At 34.8% G+C, this 14,019-nt stretch overlaps 9 protein-coding genes across 9 annotated transcripts; 3 read left to right on the top strand and 6 right to left on the bottom strand.

The window, feature by feature from the left end:
* Nucleotides 1-18: 18 nt before the first annotated feature.
* TpMuguga_02g00434 (uncharacterized protein) lies at nt 19-1,245 on the bottom strand. The gene is made up of 5 exons (XM_759907.2): nt 937-1,245; nt 742-815; nt 600-702; nt 485-567; nt 19-385 (listed from the first exon to the last, which is right to left on the bottom strand). Exons 1-5 carry the CDS (start codon nt 1,083-1,085, stop codon nt 60-62), a joined length of 735 nt encoding a protein of 244 aa, XP_765000.1. The 5' UTR covers nt 1,086-1,245; the 3' UTR covers nt 19-59.
* Nucleotides 1,241-2,503, bottom strand: UBA5 (ThiF family protein). The gene is made up of 2 exons (XM_759906.2): nt 2,142-2,503; nt 1,241-2,049 (listed from the first exon to the last, which is right to left on the bottom strand). The coding sequence occupies exons 1-2, from the start codon at nt 2,394-2,396 to the stop codon at nt 1,258-1,260; spliced, it is 1,047 nt and encodes a 348-aa protein (XP_764999.1). The 5' UTR covers nt 2,397-2,503; the 3' UTR covers nt 1,241-1,257.
* TpMuguga_02g00432 (uncharacterized protein) lies at nt 2,504-3,882 on the bottom strand (the record flags this gene model as incomplete). The annotated part of the gene is made up of 3 exons (XM_759905.2): nt 2,504-2,631; nt 2,663-3,142; nt 3,175-3,882. The coding sequence occupies 3 exons, from the start codon at nt 3,880-3,882 to the stop codon at nt 2,617-2,619; spliced, it is 1,203 nt and encodes a 400-aa protein (XP_764998.2). The 3' UTR covers nt 2,504-2,616.
* Nucleotides 3,883-4,408: 526 nt separating this feature from the next.
* ddx55 (DEAD/DEAH box helicase family protein) lies at nt 4,409-7,219 on the bottom strand (the record flags this gene model as incomplete). The annotated part of the gene is made up of 6 exons (XM_061305393.1): nt 5,269-7,219; nt 5,146-5,238; nt 5,047-5,116; nt 4,736-4,970; nt 4,600-4,705; nt 4,409-4,507 (listed from the first exon to the last, which is right to left on the bottom strand). Exons 1-6 carry the CDS (start codon nt 6,970-6,972, stop codon nt 4,409-4,411), a joined length of 2,307 nt encoding a protein of 768 aa, XP_061161360.1. The 5' UTR covers nt 6,973-7,219.
* Nucleotides 7,220-7,270: 51 nt separating this feature from the next.
* On the top strand, nt 7,271-10,367 carry AFG3L2 (Peptidase family M41 family protein; the record flags this gene model as incomplete). The annotated part of the gene is made up of 3 exons (XM_759903.2): nt 7,271-8,177; nt 8,251-8,463; nt 8,685-10,367. The coding sequence occupies exons 1-3, from the start codon at nt 7,428-7,430 to the stop codon at nt 10,365-10,367; spliced, it is 2,646 nt and encodes an 881-aa protein (XP_764996.1). The 5' UTR covers nt 7,271-7,427.
* A 1-nt stretch (nt 10,368) lies between these two features.
* tma22 (Translation initiation factor SUI1 family protein) lies at nt 10,369-11,345 on the top strand. The gene is made up of 3 exons (XM_759902.2): nt 10,369-10,982; nt 11,057-11,160; nt 11,191-11,345. Exons 1-3 carry the CDS (start codon nt 10,622-10,624, stop codon nt 11,284-11,286), a joined length of 561 nt encoding a protein of 186 aa, XP_764995.1. The 5' UTR covers nt 10,369-10,621; the 3' UTR covers nt 11,287-11,345.
* Nucleotides 11,346-11,382: 37 nt separating this feature from the next.
* Nucleotides 11,383-12,472, bottom strand: TpMuguga_02g00428 (uncharacterized protein). Its single transcript, XM_759901.2, has 2 exons — nt 12,205-12,472; nt 11,383-11,998 (listed from the first exon to the last, which is right to left on the bottom strand). Exons 1-2 carry the CDS (start codon nt 12,380-12,382, stop codon nt 11,445-11,447), a joined length of 732 nt encoding a protein of 243 aa, XP_764994.1. The 5' UTR covers nt 12,383-12,472; the 3' UTR covers nt 11,383-11,444.
* Nucleotides 12,473-12,524: 52 nt separating this feature from the next.
* TpMuguga_02g00427 (putative integral membrane protein) lies at nt 12,525-13,279 on the top strand. The gene has a single exon (XM_759900.2). It carries the CDS (start codon nt 12,621-12,623, stop codon nt 13,146-13,148), a length of 528 nt encoding a protein of 175 aa, XP_764993.1. The 5' UTR covers nt 12,525-12,620; the 3' UTR covers nt 13,149-13,279.
* TpMuguga_02g00426 (uncharacterized protein) lies at nt 13,233-13,737 on the bottom strand. The gene is made up of 2 exons (XM_759899.2): nt 13,529-13,737; nt 13,233-13,449 (listed from the first exon to the last, which is right to left on the bottom strand). Exons 1-2 carry the CDS (start codon nt 13,640-13,642, stop codon nt 13,294-13,296), a joined length of 270 nt encoding a protein of 89 aa, XP_764992.1. The 5' UTR covers nt 13,643-13,737; the 3' UTR covers nt 13,233-13,293.
* Nucleotides 13,738-14,019: the final 282 nt, after the last annotated feature.

The following is a 14,019-nucleotide window of genomic DNA, read 5'->3' as shown; positions in this document are numbered from 1 at the left end:
TTTAACTAGTGAAATAATTTAAATTTTGTAAATTAATGTACTAGTTTAAAATTAATAGGTTACAGCTCTTGTTTGGTATTTTCCTTTAGAAATTTATCGCATTCGTCCTGGTACTTTTCCTTCATCTCCCACCAAATCTGGTGATTTGGAACCTTTTCGTTCATCTTATTCAGGGTGTTCCAGACCTCAGGAATCTCCTTTTTCAGAGTTATCGAGAAACGACCCATGGAAACAGGAGTAACCTTAGTCTCGGCACCAACAACTCTGTTAAACAAGTGTAAATTCACTTGATATTTCTTCCTCTTCCCCGAATGCGTTCCAATCCCACTATACTCCAGTTTATCCTCATCCACATTCAATACTTCATCCTCCACTTGTAATGCCCCTAACAATTTTATGATATTATTATAAAGTATTAAATAGTATTAGATAGTGTTGTATAGTTTAGATAGTGTTAGGAAGTGTTAAAAAGTGTTAAAGATACCTGGGCTACTCCATCTGGCAGAAAATTTAATGCTTAGAAAGACTTCATTTGGTGATTCAGCCCATTGAAGGGCGGCGTTAACACTGAAATTAATGAATTAGTTACTAAAAAATACACGTCAAGTTCGTTGTAATGTTTACTGAGTAAATCTAAAAGCTCTTTTGAGTTTCTTTGAACAGTTTCAACAGATGAACGCACAGAAGATGACAAATCAATATCTAAACCATAAATTAACATATTAATCTAATTTTCAGTACCTTGTTCATGAGATAAAAGTACAATTTTCCTCGCCAAATCCCACCAATTATTCAAAATACAAGTTTCGACATCTCTAACCAAATTTTAAACAAATTTATCCATAAATTAGAAATATTATTAGATAAATTATACATAAATGAGTTATATAATTGAATAATTGGTTGATATGACGTGGAAATTTGAGAGAAACTTACGAATTGTTAGGAATATATTTGGGAAAGGTTGAGTTGATCCGATTACTCATATTAGAGTATTCCGTAGTTAAATTAGTCAACGGAGTACAGAAAACATGTTTAATTAGCGATAAAATGATACAATATGTTACATTCCTCAGAATTATCATTCTCTTAAGATTCCATTAAATAATATCATATTTCCACTTAAAACTCCAGAAATATAAAATTTTACAAACATAAAAATATATTATAAAGATATAATGTAGAATATATTTTAAAAGTGGTGAACAATAGCAAAATAAAGATATTGTAAAAAGTATAGTGAATTTTAAAATGAAATTATGTGTTTTTGCTGACAGATGCGCACAAGAGTTGTTTCCTCAACTCGGTTAATGAAAGTTTATTAGTAACATGATTAGAGGCTGGTTCGGCGGTTGTAGGTTCAACTTCCTCAAAGGACTTTGCGTCCAAAACTTGAATCTCAAATTCGTTATCCTGATGAACAACTTCTCCCTTAGTTTCCTCACAGTTTTTACACTCATTTAACTGATTCAACTCGTTGTTATAGTTTACGAGATGAATCTTCTCCTTCTGTCTCTGGACGCAGTACTTCTCAGAGCAGTCCGGTGTGTACGAGAGTGAGTAAGTAGGGAAAAAATCCTGAAGTGAGTTGTAGGAGAGAAACTTGGTAACTTCACCAAACTTTAACAAATATTTCAATGCGTTATGTGCAAGTAAACCTGCGACTACACCCATCGTAGTTGGAAGACTCGCAGTACAAACGTCAGCTCTCTTAATCTTACTTTCATCACCTTTAGTGGCAACAATATACGGTGGAGCACAGAGGAAGCAGGCTGTAACGCCTGGTACACAGGTTTGGATTTGGCCACTCGTAGCGTTTTCAGATACGCCCGAGTTCATCCAAACCTGGTCAGCTTTACAACAGGCTTTATTAATAGTTACTCTGGCTGCGTAATTGTCTACACAGCTGAGGACAAGGTCAACTTGAGCACCTGTTAAACTTCCGTGGACAATTTTGTCATAAAATAACTCGTAATCTCGACATATGTTACAGTTAATCGGGTCAATTAACACATTTTTATTAATTACATTCAACGTCTCCTTTGCAGCCTATTAGATGTTATGTATTATCTGTTAAATTAGTGTAAATTATCTGTGAATTAACTATATAATAGTGAAAAAATTATTTTGTGTTGGTTTACCTCGACTTTGGGTAATCCAAGTTGTTTTGGCGTGTAAAAGAGACGATTCATGTTGGCGAGTTCGATGTCGTCGTAGTCGAAGAGGATAAGTTTCCCGATTCCGCACCTCGTGAGCATTTCCGCAACTACTGCGCCTACTCCGCCGACGCCAACAATGGCAACTGTACACGAGTGGATTCGGTCGAAATCCTCGACGACGCCCATCTTCTCCAGCGCCTTTAACCTGGACGACGGGTCATCCTTTAAATTAGACATTTGCGATATTCAACAAATTTTAAAATTTTTAAAATTAAATAATTAAAAATACAAATGAATATACAATTAATGAGTAAAATATTGATGAATGATGAGTTGGGTGATACCAACAATTATTAGGGGAAATTTAGGTTAAAAAAATTAAATTTCATTAAATTAACGTGGAATCTTGACAAATTATTTTAAATCCTAATGTAATCTCAAATCTGTGTAATGTACTTCAGATACGTGGAACCTAAAAATAATTAATTGGTTAAATAAAATACTGAAAGAGGAGTATTCGGGAACGCCTGTTTAAGTAGAAATTCCTCAAATTCCTGCTCAGTCATGTTCATGAAATCAGTGTTGTGAGGGTTTACATACTCTGGAACTTCATCAACTCTCAAATCAGTCACGGTTCTCCTCCTTTTATACTCGTTTTCAATTGCTTCTGTGTAGTCAATTCTCTGTGTAAGGCCTGAGTTCTTAAATTTCTCGTCCAATTGTGAGTAGTAATTTGAACGTGCCACGTCGTAGTCGGAGGTTTCCTCGGCGCCAAGCATTCCTGAAATCACGTCTGACCTCAATTCGCCGAAAATTGTCCTGAAAACGCCCAAAACAAACATCACCAGCCCTTCAAGGAATCTGACAGCGTCGTTAACGTCAAATTTGTCCTTCACAATGGTAATTGTGGTCCCAAAATTCGTGTTGATGGAGTCAAATCCGTTACTTACAACCCTGTTAAAAGCTCTGTTAAACGGTGATCCCTAAAGGAAAATAAACTAAAGTATAAAATTACCTTTTCTACGTTTGGGTTTCTTTTACATTTTCTTGGCCTTAGCTTAAATGAATTTCTTACAGAGTCATTCACTCCATTCCTTCCCATCTCATTCACGCTGTTAACCCTTGATACATTTGTCGACACATTACTAAACTGATTTGAACCCATTCCCTTCAAATTGTTAACACTGTTCAAATTATTAAATTGGTTCGAGTTAACGTGGTTCACATTGTTAAAATTGTTCGAGTTAAGGTGGTTAACATTGTTAAATTGGTTCAAATGATTGTAATGGTTAAGAGTGTTGAGATTGGGATTGTAGGATCCCATTGACTGGTTCGACTTTGAAGTACTACTGCTAAAACTTCTTTTAAGTGACCTTGACCTGGCGTGTGAATTCGAGTTACGCCTAAATTGAAACGAGTTAGTCCTCTTAAACAGGTTTACCCCTTTGGAATAAGAATTTTGAGGGAAAAGAGGTACAAAAGAACTCTGTTGACCTGAAAGTTGAGGCGAAAAAGCCTGTTTCAACGTTGTTTGCCTGCTCAGATTAGAGTTTCCTGTTGGAAAAAAGCCTGAAGTTGACACATTATCCGTTAACATTGCAGGATCGTTGTGAAATCCAGTCCAAGGAAGCTCATTTAGCATACTTTGAGGTAGATACGTTTCATAACTCGAGTCATAGCCTTTTAAAACTGGTGTGTAAAAGGCTCCAAAATTATCTTCCATGTTAAACTCAAATCTCCAAGTTACTCGGTTAAAAAAAGGAAAAATAAAACTAGTACAAAAGGCTTCTAGGTGTAAAATTAACCTTTAAAAATTATTTTAAAGAAATTTAAAGAAAATTACTGCACAGAAACGTGTTTTAGCTGAATTACAGATGTGTGTTGAATGGCCTTTGTGACAACTGTTAAAACTGATTTATATTTGTTAAATCGCTGATAAAAAATAGTTAAAAAATTTTTTTATCAATTAAATCAACTTCAGTTTGTGAGAAAAGATTCTGGAAAAGGTAAAATTTGCATTTGCTTGCTCAGCGTTGATTCTAGATAAAAACTGTGCACTCAAAGGCATCCTGAAGCTCATCCCTAACCCAAAACTTCCCAAACACATTAAACTTAAAATAACTCTAAACAAATAAACTATGGTACAAATTTGAAAAATATTTCTTAAAGAATCGTTGAAAAATGGTGTGTTGAACTCCCAAACTCAAAAACTGAAAATTTATCAATTATCTTCCCCAAATTATTATTTTTTAATGCTTTTTTCTTTTATTTCTCTTTTTCCCTCTGAGAATCCAACGTTTTGAGCTTTCCACCTCCAATTCCAAGTCCTCTCCAAACTCACATTCATCCTAAATTTCCTCATTAATTAACTAATTAGTATTTAAACTATATACAATATAGTTAAAGTAGGCAAAACATGTTTAAACTAGGTAAAAGGTACGTTGTTTAAATTTTCGATATCTTTTTGGTTGAATCCTTTCTTTTTGAGCTTTTTTACTAGTGCTTCTTCCTTCCTGAACTCGTTCCATTCATCAAATTCAATCCTTCTAACACACATTTAACACCTTTAAAAATACCTTTTAGCTTCTCTTTTCATTGTTCTCGTCCTCTTAACCTTTTCCTTTCCCTTGGAGTTATCTTTGTTCTGTTTCTTCAGTTTATTTTTATCTAGTTTGCTAGGTTTATCAGAACGCAGTTCGCTATTGTTCAGTTGTTCAATTTGTTTTAATCTGTCGGCTTCTTTTTCTGGGTCGAGATACGGCACGTCTTTAGGATTTATCGTAGATTGCACAAAATGCTCTATCTTCCTTCCTACACCATTATAACACTAATAATACTATGATAACAGTAGTAAAACTATGAATAACAGCGATGGTTGGTGAATTACCTAGAATTTCTTTAACTCTTGGAATTCTTAAAACGCCGAGTGAAGTTGCGAGTGCTCCGTAATCTAATTTCTAAGCCCAAATATAATAATTTATATTACCTGTTTTTCAAAAATATACTTTAGGGAATGTTCTGAATATGCTCTGGTATATGATACAAAAGCTCTTGAAGATAATAGTAATAATTCTCTGTCCTAAACAAATATTATTAGTAGTGAACGTACTCTGGAGTTTAAAAGTCTTAAATATGATAATATTAATGCCGTTTTAGCCCACAAAAGTACCGGTTTTTCTACTGGATTCTCCATTAAATATGATAAGTAACTCCTATCACCTTCAACCTTTGTGTCTAGTTCTACTGTGCTACCCTGTCCGTAGGGTAATCCAGTGGGATTAACACTATTTGGCATATTTTTAACAGAATTGAGTAAGTTGGATGGCAGGGGTTGTAGTGTGATTTTCCGGTTATGTTGAAACTGTATGTAAGATTCTTCAGTTTCAGTGAGTAAGAGTAATGCGTTACCGGGAGTTTCAGCTCTTCCGGCTCTGCCAATCCTATGAAGATAAAAATTCGGATCCTGAGGAGGATCAAACTGTAAAATCCAATCAATCCCCGGCACATCAATTCCTCTCGAAAAGACATCAGTACACAATAACACATTTATAGAATCCGTTGTACCAGATTTAAACATATTAATACTTTTATTCCTCTTTTTACTCGTCATTTTTCTATGTATCTTCAGAATGTTCATGGTTCTAACAGTAGTATTGGTGTTAGTGGAGTCATCAGTGGATCCGGAACTGGTCCCCCCGTTACGCATGAGATTGGATAAAATGTGATGAAAATAATTGACTAAATCGCAAGAAAGGAAAAAAATGACAATTTTAGTCGAATTTGTCCCTTTTAAATACTCCAAAAATGCCAACACAAAACTCAACTTCTCCTCCATCGACAATATCAAATAATAATTATTCAACCCCTTAGGTATTGTATACGTTTTATTCACACTATCGCCAGTAACACTATTAATTAAGCTTACACTGTCAACTGTGTTAATACCATCAGTGGAATCAGTGTTGATGTGTATATGATTGTGTAGACAGAGTTTGGAGAGGTTCTGGATTCCCGTATTTAAAGTAGCTGAAAAGAGTCCAGTTTGTCTTTGTTTAGGTAAATGCGTTAAGATATTACTTAAATCATTTTGGAATCCCATTTCAAGTAACCTATCGGCCTCGTCAAGGATCAGGAACCTTAAATTCCTAAAAGTCCAAACAAACTCATGTGATAACAAGTCCATCACATGTCTTAATCTGCCAGGAGTTCCAACTACTAAACTCTTTACAAATGTTTTCTCACACGCTTTTTTCATATTCCTTAGCTCAACCTCCACTGATGTTCCACCAATCAATAATATATTATACACATTCTTTTCCATTATTCTGTACACATTACGTAGTGACTTATCTGAATTATTAACTGAAATATCAACTGAATTATTAGCTGAGTCGGATGTACTCGTCGTGTGACAGTGTGTGAATTTGAGAAAATCAGTGATGATATCAAAAATTTGTATTGACAACTCACGTGTGGGTAAAATAATTAATGAGAACACGTCCAGCAGGTGTTCAAATTCAAAATTTGTATCATGTAAAAAAGAGTTTAGGATAGGAATTAGGAAGCAAAGGGTTTTACCTGATCCGGTACAGGATTGGACTAAAACATCATTTTCCCTCTTCAAAAACTGTTTTAAACACAGTGATTGGACTTTTGTCATACGCTTAAAGTTCTTGTGATTGAGCCATTTTAGAATTTCTTCACCCAAATCAAGAGATGAGAAATCGGATTCCAGTGGTGAAGGATCAGATTCCGGCTCATTTTTAGTATTTTCTCCAGAATTGGAGTTAGTTTTTGCAGTTAATTTTTTCATTAATTTGGTAATATCCCATTGAATACAATTACTTTAAATGATAAATTGTTATAATAAATTAAAGAAGTTGTAAGATCAAAGTTTTAAAATTATTTAAAAATAACGTGTAAAAAACATTGTTAAAATAATAGAATCATGAAAAGGAATGTTGATGTTAATGTGTTACAAATTCTCTTTGTTTATACTTTAAATTTAAAAATATTTTATAAAAATAAAGTTAAGTAAATTAATGTAAAAATATGATACAAAATGAAATGTGAGAGTGAAAAATTGAAAAATCAACTCATAAAAAGATTGGGTTTGCTAATTAAATTTATTTATAATTTTAATTAGTAAATTATGTAATAATTATTTTTTATTTTCACATTTGCAAAACTAATTTGTATTCATAGATTTTGAATATTATGGCCCAAATTTACACTTTGATTGTGATATTTTGATCATTTCACATTAAAATGGTTCACCCCTGCCCTTCACACGGCAATGTTTTAATGTACTCAATTTCCTCCAAAATTTTAAAGCGATTCCCCCTTAATTTGGTCAGATTTTCTAAAAATCCTTACCTTATCTTCTCACCCAAATTACATCGCCTTCTCTTTTGCCGCAATTGCCATACTCTTAACCAAAACTATCTCACCAATTGTTTTAACACTGTTCACAATGTTAATGATATTAAAAGACTATTTACAACTCAATCGAATCCCGATCCAAACAATCCAACTAAAAGTTTGAGTAATAAACTAAATAAAGAAGTAGATGATACAAAAGACGAGTTAAAAAGTGAGAGAAAAGAGGAACTAAAAGATAATTCTGAGACTGAGAAAAGGCGTGAGAAGATATTTAATTTATCGGATTTTAAGAAGAGTTATAACAAGGATAAAAATGACGACGATTCAAAGGATGACCCAAAGTCGAAATATTATCGTTTTTTTGACTTATCAACGTTATTTGTGGTAGGACTTGGCCTTATTATCCTCCTGGAACTGGTTGACACAAATGTTTTGATTAATGAAATTACATTTCAGGAGTTCATCTCAAAATACTTTATCAAGGGTTACGTTGACCGGATTCAGGTGGTTAATAAGGATTTCTGCCGCTGTTACATCTCGGATCTTTCACCCATTAAAACACCCAAATACATCACCTTCAGACTCGGAACTATCGACTCTTTCGAACAAAAAATCGATGATATACAGGTAAAATTAGTTATTCAGCCTATTAATTAGCTGTTAATTATACTATTAGATAAATTTTATATTGTGTGTTAATGTGATTTAGGCCTCGATGGGTTTACATCCCCAGAATTACATCCCGATACATTACGTGAATGAGGTGAATTTACTGGCAGAATTCAAGAAAACAACACCATTTCTCCTTGTAATGCTACTAACCGCAATTGGACTCAGGAAAATTAGTATCAAGGGCCCCCCAAACATGGACCGGTTCCTCAAATTGGGTAAAGCCACACCTCTAGAAGGAAAAGACCTCAAAGTACTTATACTATTCATCCAATTTATCTAATTTATCCATAATTTTACTCTAAACTACTCTAAACACATAAAATAACTCTAAACACATAAAATAACTTTAAACACATAAAATAACTTTAAACACATAAAATAACTCTAAACACATAAAATAACTCTAAACACATAAAATAACTCTAAACACATAAAATAACTCTAAAAATACGTAAAATAATGAATTTGTAGGTGAATGTGAAGTTTTCGGATGTGGCTGGGATGCGTGAGGCGAAGTATGAGATATCGGAATTTGTTGATTTTTTACGTTCCCCGAAGACGTATGAGTCTTACGGAGCTAAGATCCCCAAGGGCGTTTTACTCTGTGGCCCTCCGGGCACAGGGAAAACTTTACTGGCAAAGGCAGTGGCTGGTGAGGCTAATGTGCCATTTTACTCCATGAGTGGAAGTGATTTCATAGAAGTTTTCGTCGGAATTGGCCCGTCAAGAGTTCGCGATTTATTTGATAAGGCTAGAAAAAACGCGCCGTCAATTATTTTCATTGATGAAATCGACGCGATTGGGAGGAAAAGATCAAAGACAGGCTTCACCGCAGGGTCTAGCGATGAACGGGAGAATACACTGAACCAGTTACTGGTGGAGATGGACGGGTTCAAGAGCACTTCAGGAGTGATAGTACTGGCCGGTACTAACAGAGCTGATATTCTCGATCCAGCACTGACAAGACCTGGCCGCTTTGACCGCACAGTCAACATCTCAAGACCTGACCTAGAAGAACGCTATGAAATTTTCAAAGTACACTTAAGACCCATTAAAATCAATCCCAAATCTGTAAATCAGAGTGTGACCACAGATACTCCTGGGGATAGTAATGTGGATAAGACTGTAGAAACTGTTACCACTGATAACACTAAGGATAACCCTGCTGACAACCCTGTAAATAATACTGCAGATAATACTGTAGATAACCCTGTGAACAACACTGTAGATAACCCTGTGAACAACACTGTAGATAACCCTGTGAACAACACTGTAGACAATACTGCAGACAACCCTGTGAATAACCCTGTGAATAATTCCGTAGATAATACTGTTAACAGTTCCGATGTTGTGGATGTGTTTGCTCGAAAGTTGGCTGCGTTGACTCCGAATTTTGTTGGTGCAGAGATAGCGAATGTGTGTAACGAGGCTGCGATCCAGGCAGCACGTCGTAAGTCATCAAATGGTGTGGAAATGGTCGACTTTGACAACGCCATTGAACGAGTAATGGCCGGCATGAAGAAGTCGGGAGATATCCTCACACCTCAGCAGAAATTAGCCGTGGCGTATCATGAAGTTGGACATGCACTTGTGGGCTGGTTCCTGGAGCATGCAGATCCCGTGCTGAAAGTGTCAATAGTGCCGAGATCTTCAGGAGCGCTAGGGTTTGCTCAGCAAATGCCTGACGACTCGATGTTATTTACCAGAGACGCTCTTCTGGATAAAATAGCTGTAATCCTGGGCGGTAGAGCTGCGGAGGATATTTTTATAGGTAAAATCACAACAGGCGCTACTGACGACCTCAGTAAGGTAACGAAAATGTGTTACGCCTTCGTTTCACAGTGGGGAATGAATAAGGAACTGGGCCTGGTATCATTTCAAAGGGATAACACGGATGATCCCAATTTCTATCGTAACTACTCTGAGACTACGGCACAGCTCATTGATCAGCAGGTGAGAACAATCATCGAGGACCAGTACCTGAGGGTTAAAAATATGCTACTGGGAAAGGCAGAACTGGTACATAAACTGTCCAAATTATTATACGATAAAGAGACTATAACTTATCACGATATTGTTCAATGTGTTGGAGAACGAGAATTCCCAATGAAAGATCGCTATAAACCTTATATACAAACCAATAAAGATAATTAATGTATTACTTACATTTATACTTTGAGATTTTTTATAATTTAGTCATCTTCAGAAATATTTAAAAATTTAATAAGTTTGGCAGTTTTTAAAAAGTTGTAAAGAAAATTTGGTTAAATTTTGGAATTTCGAGGATGTTCCCATAATTTATTATTTTTCCTGAAATTATTAAAATATATTTTTAAAAATTACTATAAAAATATAGTAATAAAATTTGTCATTATTTGAAATAAAAATATGTATAATAGCTTGTTGTAATGGAGGAAGATAACTCTGAGTCTGACGAGTCGAAATCTCTTCCTGATGAGACAAAATCATCAAATGGGCACCCGCTAGTGCCTCTTAAAGTTGAATACTGCCGATTCTGCTCAATGCCTTACGACTTTTGTGACTTTGGAGATAAGTGGGAGACGGGCGTATGCTTCAAGGAGTGCAGTTCCAGATACCCTGAGATCTTTCCCCTGGAAATGATGGCTCTGGACGGGCTTGGCTTCAGTACTCTCACTGTTAAAACCAAGAAAAAAGCGCCAAAACAAGCGCCACAGGAAATTTTCATACAGAAATCCGCCAGAACTAAACGGAAAGTCATCACCTCCGTCACAGGATTACATCTCTTCGGTACCCTTACACTTACTGTCAAATAGTTATAAATTTAACTAATTCCACTTATATATCGTGTAATGTGGATTTAGGAGTGAAATTGGAGCAGGCGGCTAAGTTATTTTCAAAGCATTTTGCGACGGGAGCGAATGTGATTAAGGGCACTCCAGGCCAGTCTGACCGTATAGACATTCAGGTAATGATTTAATAGTTAAATTATTCTCAGGGCGACGTTGAGGATCCCATCGTGGAACTCCTGTTAACTAATTACCCCGCCATTACTGAGGAGAAAATCACCAAACTACAACCCAAAATGAAGTAAAAATCACTGTAATTTATTCACATTTTACACTAATTTCACATAATTTATCAATAATTCTACATAATTCTACGTAATTTATCAATGATTTTACATAATTTACGAATAAATTACATGTGTTACGAATAAATTACGTTACATCTGGGATACTCAAATTTAAATTAAGATGATTTAATTTGTGAGAGTGGGATGGTTTTCCCACGTTTAACTTGGTCGGCATTCGACCATTTAACCTTCGAGAGTACTACAAATATTTGCGCAGTAACCTTTGAACTTTCATTGTAAATTATAAAAATATCATTTGGTATAACAAGCGCTTGGGAATACAAAGAACAAGCTGAACGACCTAATTTAGAAGCGTTTAAACTCTCGAAATAAACGTTTTTCTCCTCCAATTGCAGGAATGTGAAGACTAACGAACCCTCGCCCAAGTTCTCAAGAGGGCCAAATTTACTCTTGGGACTCACCAACACAAAGCCATACGTTGATGTCGGCGTATTATTTAACACCGGGTAATACTCCGTAACATTTTCAGTAGTAACGTCAGTAGTATTGGGAATGATGGATTTTAAGTGATTTTGGTTGAAAACGAGTAACTGTGAGAAATCGTCAGATGTTGTAATATCTGTCAGTTTCTGGTAAAAACGCTCAGAATCCGATCTTATCTTCGGGTATTCACCCTTTTTCTTCAATATCGACACCAAGTCATCTTTCCCTAATATCACAATTTAACATATTTAGATAATTTAACGATAAAATAACTCATAAATACAACTAATTAGACATAAATTAAGGGTAAATTAAGGATAATTAAGGGTAAATTAAGGATAATTAAGGGTAAATTAATGATAATTAAGGGTAAATTAATGATAATTAAGGGTAAATTAATGATAAAATGAGGAGAAAGGGGGAGAAAAATACGTGATTCGGCGGATTTGATGAGTTTTTTCCTGCCAGGTTTAGGTTTTTCAGGCGGTTCATCTTCAAGTCCAGAGGCGAGTTCGATATTCTGACTGAAAAAGTTAATTTTAAAGTTATTGTGGACTGATTTTGCGGTTATTTTCTTCCGATTAGGCTTAGGAATAGTTTTCTTTAACATTATCACACATTATTTAAAATATTAAGAAAATTATTTATTTTACACATTTATAAATTTGCATATTAATTTTCATCTCAAAATTCATTAACAATTTTATTATACAGATTTTCCAGCCCATAGTACCACACAATTATTAATCAATATTATTTTAATCATTTTATGAATTGGTGAAGAAATTGATTAAATTATAATTTTGTAAATTTGTTTATTTTTTTAATTTTTAAGAATATATTTAAGGATGAGAATTACATTTATACGTTACGCCAAGAAGGCTACTTCACAACCTCTCAATAAACCCATCAACAATCCTATGACCAATCCTATGACCAATCCTATGACCAATACTATGAACAATCCTATGACCAATCCTATGACCAATTCTATGACCAATCCTATGAATAATTCTATGAGTAATACTATGAACAATTCTATGACCAATCCCATGACTGGGTTAGCTCCTGAGCCTGTTTCTAGATATGAGAAATATTCGCCATTGGCGACTCCGTTTCATGTTGAAGGTATTTGGAGAGCTCCAAGAGCTCAGGGATTTACGAAGGAGCAGTTTGACAGGGCGTATCCGGAGTCTTACAAGAAAATGAAAATCGGACTACCAAAGCCTGGAACATTTGCCGCAGACTACATTGACCCGAAATTTGATGAAATTTCACCACTCGTGTGGACTTGTATTCTCATGGGACCGTTCATACTCTGGGCACTCTACGAATTCAAAGAGGAACACTTTCCGTCCAAAGATAAACATCACTAATCTCTTACACATACTCATTAAATATTTATATAACGTACATAAATTGCGTAAAATGATGAAATTAATCAAATAATTGTAAAATGATGAAATTAATCAAATAATTGTACAACGGTGAAATTAATCAAATAATTGTACAACGGTGAAATTAATCAAATAATTGTACAACTGTGAAATTTTTACGTTTATGGACAGCGTAAGAGGCTGGAGTAAAATTACGATCCGACATGAAATTGTACACCAAATCATCAACTTCAGATTCCGGAGGACCAGAACATTTCGGACCAGCCAATCTCATACCACTCTAAACAAATTATCAAACTTAATTTTACAAATAATTTAACTTAATTTGTGTATATTTGAGTAAATAAAAATGATTGTACGGATCGTTTGATGGCTGATAAAAAGGCGAAAACGCCGAGATCTTGAGGTAGATAATAGGCAGCCGCTGCAAGTCCACAGCGTACAAATAAAGAATCTGCGCTTATTTGAACCATTGGTTCATCTTAGTTCAGATTACAGAATGAAATGAATGAGGGTGGGGACTTCAGAACAGTTTTTCTCAACTAGCCAAGAATTTACATTTTTTTAAATTTCTCCCTCAATTCACAGTTAATTCCACAAAACTAAATTTTTTGTTAAATCAATTAATTTAATGAGTTGATTGACGGGATTTGAGTTATTTTTACACACTCCTTAGCAATTTGTGGAATCTTCCCTTTTTCCAAAAATTAATTATTTTTTCCACATCTAAACACCTTATTTTATTGTACACAATATTTATATACTGTAGATAGTCCCATTACAGTTGTGCCAGTACCATGTGTATAGTAGTTAATTCTTTATGAAATTGTTTGTGCTAGAGATTTTCTTG

This window comes from Theileria parva, chromosome 2 (genome assembly GCF_000165365.1).
Source record: "Theileria parva strain Muguga chromosome 2, complete sequence, whole genome shotgun sequence".
Classification (NCBI taxonomy): domain Eukaryota; phylum Apicomplexa; class Aconoidasida; order Piroplasmida; family Theileriidae; genus Theileria; species Theileria parva.
The sequence above is the reverse complement of the archived record's forward strand: the minus strand, read 5'-3'. Positions and strand labels throughout refer to the sequence as shown.